Source organism: Neltuma alba, unplaced genomic scaffold (assembly GCF_004799145.2).
Source record: "Neltuma alba isolate B1F8T4 unplaced genomic scaffold, ASM479914v2 tig00011543_pilon, whole genome shotgun sequence".
Lineage (NCBI taxonomy): Eukaryota > Viridiplantae > Streptophyta > Magnoliopsida > Fabales > Fabaceae > Neltuma > Neltuma alba.
The window spans coordinates 366-16,005 of NW_021636205.1; the positions used below are offsets into that span (position 1 = coordinate 366).

The window sequence follows — 15,640 nt, forward strand, 5'->3', positions numbered from 1 at the left end:
TTCCAAAACTCCCTTATACTGGAACGATCTCTTTTCCAAAAGCTCCTATTCTCAACTCCTTCGCTACACAGGTCAAAAAAAGCTCCACTGCGCACGTTTTGATAGGTGAGGCGATGGAGGAGAGGAATGCATGATGCGAGTTTCTTTTTTGTTTTTTTAATCCAGCCAATTTTTTTTAACATTAAAGAAATTATTTTTTGAATAATAAAATCATTTTAAAAAAATAAATTTATTATCCTTTAAAAAATAAGTATTTTTATTTTATAATTTTAATTTTTCTCTGACAATTATCACATTATATATGTATATAAATATTACCATTCAATAAACTTCATATCCTTTTTAGTTATTTTACATCTAAATTTATTTTTTTATTATCATTTAAACAAGTTTCAACTTCTTAACTGTGACTTTTTTATAAAAGTCAATCCAAACATAAATCACATTATATACCTAACATTTATCTAATCTGACATTTGCAAGAGTCTATTGAAAAAAGTAACTTCTCCCCCCCACATAATCCAAACACACCTTAGTGTCTTATATTGCCTTATCACAAGAGTAACCTTCCTAGTAATATTGTGCTTCGAAAACTTCACAATCTCCACACTTTCATTGATTCCCATCCGCTTCTGCTTGGTTGTCATGGTCGCCTGGAGAGGAGAAAAAGGGAGCAATCGGCAAGGATAAGGGAATAAATCATTTTCAATGATTTTTTTAAAAATGGAAAGGCATGAGGGAGAAATGCATAATATTTTTTAAAAATAGTTTTATTTTGAGATTGTATTGGTTGGTTAGTAAACTGAACAGAAAATTATGAAATCCTGCACCCAAATATATCGGGGTAAATTAGAAAAGTTATATCATTTTTATATATTTTTAATTTAAAATTAAAATATTTGGTCAGGATCTTTATTTTAAGAATAAAAAATTCAACTAAAATAATTTAAACAGAAATAATACAATGTGGGAATAAGTAAAAAGAGTAAATTAAAGATTAAAAAAATCTATAAGAATTGAAATTTAAATATTAATGGAAGCTGTTCGAAAATTTTTATAACTGGCGGTGAGTCAAAAAAGTTATATCATTTTCATATATTTTGAATTTAAACTTTAAAATATCTATTATTTGGGAGTTAAAACACATACAAAGAATATAATGGAAGTAATGTGCAGAAAATTCCAGCTTTTACAAAGTGAGAAAATAACACAAATCACATACTACCTACCTACTCCGGTCCGGTAATCATGCGTAGTCACAAAATATAGGGGAGGTGCGCTTATAATTACGGATTTTAAAAAATGAAAAAATAAAACTCATTTACCCGTATGATTGAATGACTGAAATCAAGTGGCAGTTTCTTGTGAGTCTTATTTTTCACTCTACTTTCAATAGATAGGTTAATATAATTTTTAGTCTCTTAAATTTGTCATGATTTTGGTTTTAATCCCTCGGATTTCAAATTACTCCTCTGGTTTTAAATATAAGACCTATTTTGTAGTGTAATTTACACCAAAATAACTCTTATATTTAGGACTGAAGGAGTATAAATTTGGTCTTTCAAATGGTAAAATGATCTAACTTTTTGTTAGATTAGAGGGCTAATATTCTAAATAAAAAGAAATTTGAGGAACTAAAAGCTATTATTTAAAACTTGAAGGACTACGATCAAAATAAGGGTCAACTTAAAGGACTAAACCTAATATTAATCCTTAATAGATACTCATCTGGTCCTATATAGGGTAGAGAGAGAATGCATTTTTTAGTTTTATTTATAGGATACTGAGAAAATTTTCTGCATGAATATACAATTTTACCCCTCATTTATTATTGCATTAACTTTGTTTATGTGAAGTATAATGTATATTAAATGAGATGACGTTAAAAAGTTATTAATTTTAAATGTAAGTTAATGAAATTTAAGTTTTTTTTTTGCCTGCATAAAATATACTAAAAATGTTTTATAATAGATCAGAGGACTAATAGATAAATAATAGACTCTCGGAGGTTTGGTTGGGGAAAAGCAAAAACAGCTAAGCATTAGCGAAAAATGCATTTAATATAAGGAATGCCGCGCGCAAGGGTTTACACTTCGCTCTCTAGCCTTCGAAACGAACGGAATCCATGTCGCGTTCTCTCCGCAAAGCTCGGCGTCAGCGCAATCTCTCCTTTAACATTTCAAACATCTGATTTGTGTTCAAACCCAGTGGTTTTCATCGGGGTATGCTTATTCAACCTCTGCCAATGGGCATTCTTTCACCGTCTCATATCTCATTGACACCTGTGGCTTATCACCCAAACAAGCTGCTTCAGCTTCTAAGTGTGTCAGCTTCGAAACGCGGGATAAACCTGATTTGGTTATCAATTTCCTTAAAAGTCATGGATTCTCTCAGCCCCAGATTATTCGCTTCATTACTGACACCCCATCGTCTCTCCGATATGATCCTGAGAAAACCTTTCTGCCCAAAATTGAATTTTTTAAATCCAGAGGCTTTTCGAGCTTGGATATCCCTAAGCTCATATGTAGTTATCCTAGAATCATGTCAAGAAGCTTAAGGAAGCAGCTCATTCCTTCCTTTAACTTCTTTCGAGATGTGTTTCAATCTGACGACAAGCTCATTAAAACTCTTCGAATTTACTCGGGCATTCTTGTTGATGCCAACACAATTGCCCGGCCTAATATGGAGCTATTGCGAGAAGCAGGAGTTCCTGAATCAAATGTCATCAAATTTTTGCAATATAATCCTAGGACATTAACTGCAAGTCCTAATGTGCTTAAGGACATTGTGGAAGAAGTGAATAATATTGGGATCAATCCTTTGAAGTATCAATTTCTTATGGCTGTTCATGTGTTCTTCTGTCTAAGCAAATCCTCATTGGCAAAGAGAGCTGATGTTTATAAAAAGTGGGGTTGGTCTGACCATGACATTCTTGTGGCATTTAGAAAGTTTCCTCTCTGTATGGTAGCAGCAGAGGATAAGATCGATGCAATAATGGAGTTTCTTGTCCATAATTGGGCTTTGAGTCTTCTACTGTTAGCAAATATCCTACAGTTTTTACAATGAGTTTCAGAAGGCGAATAGTTCCGAGAGGTGCTGTCATTCAAGCTCTGTTGTCAAGGGGTCTAATGAAAAAGAAAACATTGTTAACAAAATTTGTATATAGTGAAAGTTATTTTTTGAGGAAGTTTGTCCTTTGTCATGGGCAGGAAGCTACTGAATTATTAGAGTTGTATCAGTCTAAACTGCATCTTGCAAGGCAAATGAAGAATGGAAAGGTTTGAAGGTAAGAATATGGACTAAGATGTAGCAATTGTGTACCTGTTTTCTCTTCATTTGTATTGGTACGACACATTATTAATGTTTATGTGGTTTGCTTTAATTTAGGTTGGGAATGACATATCTAGCATGCAAAGAGCTTCATATTACACTAAAATCTCTCCATTTGAATTTAGCCCCAAATTTTAAAGCTTATCTGTAACACCATGCAGAGGGTTAGCATTGTTTATGTTTCCTTAGAGAAGGCATTTTGGAGTAAGAATCATGTATAGAGACATTGTTTTACCTGTCATTGGATTATTGAACCCTTCATCAATAGGCGTTCGTGGGGCATATTTTCCATTTGACCTTCTTCATCACTAGTGCTGCGTTAAAAACATTCTTTTCCAAATCAGAATTCTGGTTTATGATTACTAAACTATGTAACGAGGTTTTAAAATCCTCTTGCTTTGTTGGTTGGTTAATGTTTTGAAACTGCTAATTCCTCCAATTATAGGTTACTGATCCACTTGATTGTGTATGTTCATTTTTTCTGTTAACTCATAAACTAACCTCATTTGACCTTGGGAGAAAGGAATGAAGTAACGAAAATAATCCAACAGTTCATCTGATAATATTTAGTTATTTTTTACCATTATTTTTGCTCCTGAAACTGCCTTTATTCATATGGGTTTTGTTTGGTTAGATGACATACCTTATTATTCTCAATATTGATGGATTTTATTTTACTCGATTCAATTTGATTTGACTAGGTTTGAATATACTACTTGATTCACCCTGTCTGCTCTGGTTGAGAATGTATTTTTTCTTAATAAACATAAAGGTAAAGTTGTGATATTCATATTATTTTGGTATAAATGGCTTTGGCCATTCATATTTCAATTTTGTAATTTTCTTTCAAATGGAATATGTTTAATTTATTAGCTAGAAAATTCAGGGCGCATCTGTTTCCGCATTGACAACTAAAATTGTACTTTTAGCGTTGATTTGAGCATTGTCTTTCACACTTATTGGTGCTTGCTAAGTTCTTGATTCAACACTTTATGATTCAACTTAATTGGATTGATATTTGTGTGTTTCCCACCCAATTTAACAAATAAGTCATAAGCATAACTTTTATATTTTATATTAATATATTTTATCCATACTGACACCAAATTATACATTTTAAGCTATTGTTGTTTATGCCTTCCTGAGCATGACAATCTGAACATCTTATAGAATTCCATTAGGCCCTTTGAAATCGAAACATTTCAATTTTTGGACAGCCTGTCTCTTTCCTAATCAGATCAGCATAGAGAACTGGATTTGGGGCATTATTTTGGGAGAAATGTACGATGTATGTTTCTTTTCTTATTATTATAACATCTCTTCTTCTTTTTGGTGTAAAAAAGGTTTAGGTGAGTTGAGTCTGAAGGCTAACTTAGGCCAGGGAAGCATCTCTTCTTCTTTCCATTTTTTTAAATTTGCTATGGCTATACCAAGAATTAAGTTCAAGACCCCAACAGAGTCACAGAGGAGCTCCATTGTTCCAGAAAGGGGGAGTACTTTCCCAATTCAAAAACATTCCGAAGACAATGAGGCTGTGGTAAACATTGTTAAGGTAAGTGCAAATTCCATCCTCCTAATCATGTAGCCGATGTTTGCATCACATAGGAATCGCTCCCATGTTACGGAGCTGATATGTTGTGCATGCCATTGTACCAAAGGGTAATTATCAGAGGGCTAGTGGAAGAAGGACATATACCTCTACAAATCATGCTTCAGAGTAATCGACATCTTGTAGAGGTTTTTGAGTTAGGATTCGAGCTGAGTTGGGTTTTGCAGAGCTTTCGGTCGAAAAAGCTTGCATAGGATGGCAAGCCGACATCTATCAAACTAGTTGCAGAGCGTGCTGTGTGTTTCAGTTTTTGCCGTCTTGGACCATTTACCATCGCATCTATTTTTTTTCCCTCTTCTATTTGGCCCTTTTACGTTGTTTTCTTCTCAAGCTATTTATCGTTGTCCTATGTCCCATACTAATAAAGGATAGAAGCCAGTTTTTGGATGTCCCGTGGGACAAAACATGGACGACTTTGGAAGGCTTGTCCTACAGTTTGACGTGACAACGAAATAAATCAATCAATTAATGCATAAAGTGAAAGCAAAGATATATATGGATGTGGAGATGAGTTGGTAGTGCTTAAACAAGAACAATTTCAAATTATAAAGGAGAAGAGCATGCATATAATCAACAAAATTCAAATAGGTAATAAATATTAGGTGCCTTATAACCTCATCAAACCTAATTTATCCATGACATTAAGTTCAAGCCATTTCAATTTTTGGTCTAAGAAGTTGGTTATGTACTTGTTATCTTTTTGCCTCATCTTTTCAAAAATGCTACTGAATTTAATAACATTATTCCACATCATGTAAGTTGAATCCCACAGACAATTCATGTTTAATAGACTCTTTGTATCAATTTTCATTCTTCTGCGGGCTCTTTCAATTTACTAGAGGGAAGTAAGGAGCTAGGAAGTAAACAATATCTTGGCATGTCTTGTGAACCATCTTGTCCTTTATCTTGTCCTAATTTACTCTCGAAGCAATCTCAACATGATTAAGCCCAATACTAATGTATCATTTTGATTTTGGAGGATCAGCGAGCTAACTGTCAGTTGTTTTCTTTTTCTTTTGGTTTTTGTCAAGCTTACTGCTTGCCTTGGTATCTCAAAACAAAAAAGAAATCATTTTATCTCTATAATGAATAATTGAATTTGTGCAAAAGAAAAAAGAAAAAAAGAGCATTAATTAAAAATATTTTAGTTAAAAAATGCATTTAATACTGGCCGCAAGGATTTCACTCTCTACCTCGCTCTTGCTTCAACCTTCGAAACGAATGAAATCCATGTCTCATTCCCTTCGCAACGCTGGAAAAGTAGTTTATTAAAAAAGTAGCTTATAGAGAAGTGAATTGGATAAAAGCTAAATTGAATAAGCTGAATTGTGTTTGGATTAGAGTTCAGAAAAACTAGATTGCAAAAGTGAGATTGGTAAAAGATTGTTTGGATTATGATTGAGTAAAAGTAAGTTTGGTTGTAAAATGATCAAAATAGATACGAGTTTTAATAAATAATGAAATATGATTAAAAAAATAATTTCACATAATACAATGAAATTAAAATAATTTAATATGAAGAAGTTATAAAAAATATTTTAAATATAAAGTGAAACATGAAAAAATAAAAGTATATTTTTAGGAGCATATTTAAAAATAAAAATATACTTCTAACTTATTCATTACTTTCAACTAATTTTAACTGATTTTTTATTATCTACAAATTAGTTATTTGAGGCTTATAATAAGAACCAAAAGAGGTAATAAATTTCTTAACTTTTTCTCTCTCTATATTTCAAAAGCTATAAGCCATAAGCTATAAGTCATAAGCTGTTAATTTTAGTTTATAGCTTATTGTAGCTTTTCAGACAAAAGCCCGATTGCAAAAAAGCTGATCCAAACAGACCTAATTGTATCAATTGAGCTTATAGAGCTTATAAGCCACTTATAAGCTCAAAATAAATGATGCCAAACAGGCACATCATATCTGTGTTCAAACCCAGTGGTTTTCATCGACGTATGCTTATTCAACGTTGTTCCACGGGTATTCATTCATCGTCTCTTATGTGTGTGTTTGAGAGAGATTTATGGGCAAGAAGGAGTTTATTTTGTAGCAAAAATCCGATTTAAAAGGTAAGTCTGTTTGGGAGAGCTTATACAAGATCACACTTGGGAGCTAAAAATGGGGCCAAACACGCAATTCACTTTAAGGGGTGTTTGGATACTTTGAAAAGTACTTTTCTGAAGTATTTTTTCGCAAATTGAGATAAACTCCTCCATGTATTTATTTCGTAAACCGTAAAATCATTTTTGAAACCATAATTTGGTTTTCATCCAAACAATCCTTTAAACTAGGAGAGGTAGCTTTTTCAAGTGGCAATCAGGCATAAGACTGTTGGAAATTATCAGAATAATAATTTTCTTTTATTTCTCCTATTATTCTCTCATTATTTAATAAAATTCATGAGCTTTTTTGGTAATTTTCAACCTAAACTTGTTTTTATTCAATTGTAATCTAAATAACTTTTTACCCAATTTAACTTTTACAAATTAATTTTTATAAAATCCAATCCAAACACAATTTACGTTATCAAATTTAACTTTTACTTAATCTAACTTTTTCAAAAGTCAAATTGTAAATAAATTTTTTTTTTTCTACTGCTAATCCAAATGGAACCAGGCCTAATTGATACATGTGGCTTCTCACCCAAAGAAGCTGCTTCAACTTCTAAGTGAGTTAGCTTTGAGACATTAGATAAACCGGATTTGGCTATCAAGTTCCTCAAAAATGATGGATTCTCGCAGTCCCATATTCTTCGTTTCTTTAGGCATTGCCCATAGTTTCTGCGATCTGATCCTCAAAAAGCCTTTCTGCCGGAGATTTGAGTTTTTCAAGTCCATTAGTGTTTCGACCTCCCGCATCCCAAGGCTCCTATGTTCATGTCCCAGCATCATGAAAGGAAGCCTAAGTAAGCAGCGCATCCCTTCCTTTAATCGCTTACGAGATATTGTTCAATCTGATGATAAGCTCATTAAAGCTCTTCAATGTTGCTCGGGCATCCTTCTTGATGCCAACACCTTTGCTGTGCCGAATATGAAGCTATTGCGAGAAGTAGGAGTTGCTGAATCAAAATGTCATCAAATTATTGTGTGTGTATCCTAGGACATGGACAAAAAGTCCTAATCCATTTAAGGACATTGCCTAAGAAGCGAAGGAATTGCATTTGATCCTTTAAAAGTCCAATTATTATGGCTGTTCATGTTTGCTCAACCTTTTAAAAAAAAAAAATTTCCACAGGGACTCTAAGGGCTGGTCCTTATAAGTAGTGGGGTTGTCCTCAGAATGACATTTTTGTGGCATTTAGAAAGAAGACATTACTCTGTTTGGTATCATGTTTGGTATCATTTATAAATATATTTTATATAAATTGAAACAAAATTTTTTTATATACTTATCTCGTATTCTGTAAATTACGATTGAAAAACTGTTTATAAAATATTCTAAATAAATACAAATAAATTATCTGAAATAGACTTTCTGAAAAGACATATCTTTTTGCATGAGCAGGTGAATTATTGGAGTTGTATTGGTCTAAACGGGGGCTTGCAAGGTAAATGAAGAACGAAAAGGTTTTGTGGTATGATTTTAGACCAAAGATGGGGCAAATTTGTATTAGAAAAAAAAAAAAAAAGATGGGCCAATTGCTGAACTATCTTCTCACTACATTATTAACCTTTATGTTGTTTGCTCTTGTTTGGCTTGGACAGGACGTATCATTCAAAAGTAACGTTGCGCTATGCGTGAAAATTGTTCTGCCTAAATGGATCTTGATAAAGTTGTATAAAAGTTTATAAATAAATGTTGTGTGTAGCTATAAAATATAGGACATTTATTGAAGGATTAGATGACAAACATGCACCTTTTTTGTGTCATGTGTAATAATAGACGCCTCTTAAAACAATGGTTTATGCTTACTTTTGATGACTTGTTTGAAAAAAATTTGTCCCTAAATATAACTCAATTGATGAGTTTTTTCAATTTTATCTATGTTGACTTTATAAATATAGAGGGAGATAAAGTAAATACTCCCTCCAATTCATAATACAAGGCGCCAGTTAACTTTTTTCACACATTAAGAAATAGAAGTTTGGTCATTACATGTATCTTCACGGGATAGGGATAAAGTTTTCATACTTTATCCATAGAAAATTATAAAATTACTTTTAATGTTACCTTTTATTATCTCTCATCCTTCTCATATATTTAATAGGGAATTAGGGATAGAAGTGAAAAAAAATTACATTAATTATTTGACTAACGTCTTATATTTTAGATTATAATTTTCTTCTAACAATATCTTATACTCCTCCGGTCCTTAATATAGACCCAATTCTTGAGTTGGTTTTGGTTCTAAATATAAGACCCATTTCTCATATTTATCAATTTTTCTAATTACCCCTATGGATATTCTCTCAACTATAACCAAGTAGAAGAGGGAGAAGAGTATTAAAAAAGATGATTATAGTGTTTTAGGAAAAATTGTGTCACTTTTCTTATAATTAACTAATTTACCTAACTTCTTTAATTTAATCAAATTAGTTAAATGGATCTTATATTAAGGACCGGAGGAGTATTATGGATAGGAAGAAGCAAGTGAGAGCAAATATAAAAACATAATTGTAATAGTCTTTGTTTAATAAGGAAAATGTGTCCGACAAAAGAAAGAGTGAATGTTAAAAAAAAATTAATTTAATGTATTCTTTTTAGTTTTGCGTGCTTCTTATACAAATAAATAGAAAGGGTGATTAATCTTTCAAATTTTAACTCAATTATAAATAATTCAGTTAATTTGGCATGACTTAATTCCCACCTCGCCCTCCCTCTCCATGTATATTCCTTTTACACCCTAATAATTCTCCGGCCTCCACCACTTTCCCCTTCCTCTGTTTCTTCGTTCTTGCTCGCTATTGTTTTGCAGAGCAATGGTAAAGCAGAGCAAGCAACTCACACCATAGTCTTAAAGGGGTAGTACAGCTCCATTGCCCATTTAGTTTCCGATGAAAATCACAGCGTTACCTTTCAGTATCTTGGCCACCATATATTCCAACGTATAAACCGGGAGGGACCGGAGTGGGTGATTAGGATCTTATTTTTAGCTCATTTGGATGCCACGTGGGCACCACCTTTTGCCATATAAGATGATTTATGTATGGAAAGGATTGATTTATTAAATGACAAAATAGATCGCTGGTCAAAAAAAAAAAAAGACAACAGATCAGGGACTGAGTTTCAATTTCAGGAACTGAATTACACCGAGTTGTTGTGGCTGAGAGACTGACCCATGATTGAGTTAAAACTTGAAGACAAAAAGATTAATTTTTCGTTCAGTGTGGTAGTTCTTGGACCCCTGCCAACGCGTTTTCTTTGCCTGAGCATTGGAATCTGATGGAATCCATGTCTCGTTTTCTGAGCAGAGCGATCGGTTTTCGGAAGCACATTATCAACGCAACCTCTCCTTCAAGATTTCAACATCTGGTTTGTGGTCAAATCCAGTGGCTTTCTGTGGGGTACGCAAATTCAACCGCCTCAAATGGCCATTCTTTCACTGTTTCATATCTGGTTGACGTATGTGGCTTCTCAGCTAAACAAGCTGCTTCCGCTTCTGAGCGTGTCAGCTTCGAAACGCGAGATAAGCCAGATTTAGTTATCAATTTCCTGCAAAAACATGGACTTTCTCAATCCCAGATTGCTCGTTTCATTAGACATGATCCATTGATTCTTCGATGTGACCCTGACAAAACCCTTCTGCCCAAGATTGAGTTTTTAAAATCCATGGGTGTTTCGAGCTCAAGCATCCCTAAGCTCTTGTGCAGTTCTCCTGCCATCATGCGGAGAAGCCTAAGCAATCAGCTCATTCCTTCCTTTGATTTCTTCCGGGGTTTGTTTCAATCTGATGAGAAGCTCACTCAAGCTCTTACATATTGCTCGGGCATCCTTCTTTATCTTAACACTCATGTCGTGCCTAATATGAAGCTATTGCGAGAAGCAGGAGTTTCTGAATCAAATGTCATGAAATTGTTGCAATTTTTCCCTAGGGCACTAACTACTAATACTGCTCGGTTTAGGGAAGTTGTGGAAGAAGTGAAGGAACTTGGGTTTAATCCTTTGAAGATTCAATTTGTTATGGCTGTTCGGGTATACTTATCCTTAAGCACATCCACACGGGCAAACAAGTTTGATGTTTATAAGAAGTGGGGTTGGTCTGACCATGACATTCTCGCGGCATTTAGGAAGTACCCCTTTTGTATGACCGTGGCAGACGATAAGATTGATGCAGTAATGGAGTTTCTTGTCCACAAATTGGGCTGTGAGCCTTCCACCATTAACAAAAATCCTTCCGTTTTGGCATTGAGTTTGAAACGGCGAATTATGCCCAGAGGTGCTGTCATTCAAGCTCTGTTGTCAAAGGGTCTGATAGAAAGAAAAGCATTGGTTGCAGCATTTATATATACTGAAGATGGCTTTTTAAGGAGATTTGTCATTCGTCATGGGCCAGAAGCTGGTGGATTATTGGAGTTGTATCAGTCTAAACTGGATCTGGCAAGGTGAATGAATACTGCTGTAAAGCTTATGGATATGGATTAAAAATACTTCTCAGAAGCACTTTTTCACAAATCGAGATAAACTCTTCTACATATTTACTTCGTATATCGTAAAAACACTTTTAAAATCATGATTTTATTTCTACCCAAACACCCCCTAAAATATAGACGTAGAACTGTCTTTCAGTTCTCACTATATTTCTTTTGATACATTTGTAATTATTTTTTAGATATGACCTATCAATCGACTAAATATAATGTGATGACTGATAAATTTCCTACATAAATCGATCTTGATTATGTTATATAGAAAATTATTTAATCAAAATAATGTAGTGTATAGCTGTAACAAAAAATTACCTATTCATTGTGGTTGAAGACTTAAGGGGTGTTTGGCAAAGCTAAAAACTAGGTTTCAGAATCACTTTTCCGCAAAACGAGATAACCTCCTTCATATATTTACTTCGTAATCCGTAAAAACACTTCTGAAACCATGGTTTGGTTTCTATCCAAACACCCCCTTTAATAACTTGGATGGACCTTAGGTTTTGTTATATGTGAACAGAGTCCCCTCCGAAATAATGGTTCAAACTTACTGTTGATGTGGTAGCTGGGGAAAAAAGGCCAGGGTTGTAACTTCAAGTTCATGGCAGGTTCAATAGAATACATAGGATTGATCTTCAATGCTGTTGCCGAGCCTGGGGATCTGAAGTTTGATTCACTCAGTTGAAGGATTTTGTTTTTAAGTTGCTGAATGAAATATGGGGATTGTCAAACGTTTGATCCAAATTGCTTGTTTCTTTTATTTTTATTTATTTTGATATATATAAAAAATCCTTTAAGAAGAAACACGTAGAAGATTTTTCTTGCCAGACATTTCAAATCTGGACCGCTCAAATTGCTCAATGGAATTATAGATGAGATCCCTCTGTTAAGAACATCCAATATCCTATCTTAGGTTGCAGTTTGGAAATTTAAATTATTGCAGCTGATTTCTAGCTGACTTTGTACAGTGATATAAGATGCAAGAAGGTAGATATGGTGTATTTCCTAACTCTGCGTAATTATGATGCCAGAAGATTTGAACTTCTGTTCCCATCTCTTGGTTGTTGACAGTTTCTGTAACCAATTATTTTCTTATGTTGTTTTAGATTTGAGTGGTGAATTCTGATAGATCGTCACTAAGATTTTCTTGTTCATTTGTGCAAAGTCCATGTGCTTTGTGTCAAGTTATTTTCCCCCATGTTAAGAGAGGTAACTGGAGATATTTGTTCTCAGTATGAATAGCTCCTATGCATACACATGTTCATATAATACTAATGACTCTGTGTGTGTGTGGGGGTGTGTGTCTGTATTTTTTGAGTCTCTTCTCTTTATTCTGGTGAAAAACTGGAATTTTCCACACCATCTTTACAGTTTTAACAGTAATGTTTCCACTAAATTGATTGTGTATAGCACTCCAAATTGTAAACCATGAAACTCTATGAATGTTTTCTATTTCAAGCTATATTAATTCATCTAGTGATATATATCCATTGTCATATCTATTGTTATAACCTATCCAGTTCACTAGTTGTCATTGAATTTCATAAAATCGAAATGTGTCGGTAATGATCAATGGGCCTATCTTCTTTAGGTATACACAAAATAGGCCTACTTTGTTGGCATTTAGAACGGACAAAATCAAAAGACCAGGAGTGAAACCTAACCTGATTTGTGTTTGCTGTGCATCCTTATTGAGCAGCACAAATGGTGATGTGCTTGTTTGGATTAGTTTTGGGGAAATGATTTTGTACTGAACGAGATGAAGTTTTGTCTCATATAGCCCAGAATTCCTTTTTTAAACACTGATCCAAGCAGCTTTGATGTTTTTGTTTCTCATGCTGAAATTTCAGACTGAGGAATATGAAGTTCATTTTTATCGTATAATATGTGATCTGGTTAACCGAAAATGAGGTTATCTTTAGTGGTGAAAAGCCAGAGTCTGATTAGCTTGGTCGTTATGCTTATGATATAGACATTGGAATGAAGATACATTGGAATGAAGATCATGTTGGAACCTCCAGCTGAATATAGAAATATTTATGTGGTAAGATTTGTCTGGTAGAGTGGTATAATATTGGGCCTATGAAATGCTACGAATCATCTCATTAATTGTTGGATTGGATTCTAACAGAAGTTGGATCTAGTAGAAAGGGCTAGTTCCTCATAATATGACAAACTAAAGTTCAAATCCCCGTTAGGAGATATGCTAACATTTAGTGTCCGATAATGCTTCGAATATGATTGCCTCCAATAGAAGGATACTTATATTTTAGTAGGAAAAAAATGTTGGATTGGATCTGGACTGTGCAATACTTTCTCTGATTCTCTTTGTAAGCTATAATTTTTTGAATGAGTATGTTTTTTTTTTATAAGCTACATTTCGAAGTCTAAATATTTAATGTTTTTTTAAGGTATAAGGGAGCGGGCTCGAACCCCACACACACACCACTCGACCAAGCGGCCAGTGCTAATGTATTTTTTTATTTCAGTTAATTGCATGTGTGTAACATACGATTTTTTTTCAAAAAAAAAAAAATTGTAATTAAATCTATATAATAATATATTATTATTAAAAAAAATAAAAAAAAATAAAAGTCATCTTTTCCACCGAATTCGGTGGAAAAGATGGGGGAGGGGGAGTGGTTGCATTAATGAGGAAAGAATTTTGGAAGAAGATTCAACGAAGAACAAAGAAAAACATGGGGTAAGGTTGAAAAACAATGGAAGGGTATTAAATGAAGAAGGAAAAGGGAGGAAGAAGCGGATGGAAGTGGAAAAATGAGAAGGGAGCGATGGAGGGATATAAATGAGGGGGGTGTTAAACGTTCTACTAGTTATATTTTCAAGCCAGAAGAAAAGAGATAGAGAGAGAGAGAGAGAGCGAACGACAAGAGAAAGAGAGAGAGAAGAGAAGAGAAGAAGAGAGCGAGAAGTTGAGCTGAAATACGTGATCTGACAGTCGGGACAAGTTTTGGGGATCATTTAGGTACACAAATATACTTCTCTTTATCAAATTTCCTTTATGAATATTTCCTATATATTTATAGCTTTATATTATTATTATCATTATAATGTTTAGAGAAAATTTTACCGTTTGAGTATAGAGTAAATATAGAGTTTTGACAATATATGACCGTAGAAATTTAAAGATACATTATTAAGGAATTTTAATCGGTTTATTTTTGTTGAATGATTATTTTGAGAATTTTAAACTAAGATTTTAGTTGAAAAGTTTGTTATTTAGACTTGTAATATGTTTTTACCGATTAAATTTGAGTTAAATAATTTATTTGAGTTATTTAATATATTATGGAGGTTTTAATCGGTTTAAATATTGAATAAGTTAAATATATATTTTTGAAATAATTTTTGAAGGCTTGAAAAATTATAAATTGAGAATTTTGTAAAATTAAATAAAGCTACAGTTTGTTTATAATTAAATATATATATATATATATACTTTTGTTAAATTTAAATAGCCTTATATGTAAATTATTTTTCAAAATAAATCTATTATAAATGCCTAGATTTGGGAGAGTTAATATATTTATGTAATTTTGGTTTAGAGGGTAGTCTTAGAATTTTAGAGTAGCTTTGGAGTAGTTTCGAGTTTATGTTAATAAATATTTATGTGCAATTTTGTAGACTTGAGAATTTTGGAGTAATCTTTGTGTGAATTTGTAAGCTAAAGAGTACCAGGTAACTCTGAAAATTCTTTCTTGTACATGTGAATTGTGTATGATTATATTATGAATTTACTATATTTTTATATATTGAAATACAATATTGTGATTTTTCAAATGAATGTTTTGGTATGTTATTTGATTTTGTTAAGATTTATTGCTATTAATTATGATGAATAATTAAATATATTGATGGCTATGGAATTGTCATGAGTTGTTATTAAATGGTATATAAGTTTATTGCTATCTTATTTTTAATATATTTGAGGACGTATTTATGATGTAATATTATTGGCATCTGACATGCATTGTTGGGCTAAGGATAGAAGGAGATTGCATGGATATAAAATTACCACGTGGTATGCCATCACTCGGTGCACAGTGGATGGCACTTGTCAGGGCCCCTTCTTCCATGTTTTCCTTTGGCCGG

At 33.1% G+C, this 15,640-nt stretch overlaps 2 protein-coding genes across 2 annotated transcripts; both read left to right on the forward strand.

Annotated features, from left to right (window-relative positions):
* Positions 1–2,208: 2,208 nt before the first annotated feature.
* Positions 2,209–2,981, forward strand: LOC114714796 (uncharacterized; the record flags this gene model as incomplete). The annotated part of the gene is made up of 2 exons (XM_028899569.1): positions 2,209–2,850; positions 2,946–2,981. Coding segments are annotated over 2 exons (678 nt in total), but the record flags the coding sequence as incomplete, so codon positions are not given.
* Positions 2,982–4,750: 1,769 nt separating this feature from the next.
* On the forward strand, positions 4,751–11,489 carry LOC114714797 (transcription termination factor MTERF5, chloroplastic-like). The gene is made up of 2 exons (XM_028899570.1): positions 4,751–4,882; positions 10,269–11,489. Exons 1-2 carry the CDS (start codon positions 4,751–4,753, stop codon positions 11,487–11,489), a joined length of 1,353 nt encoding a protein of 450 aa, XP_028755403.1.
* Positions 11,490–15,640: the final 4,151 nt, after the last annotated feature.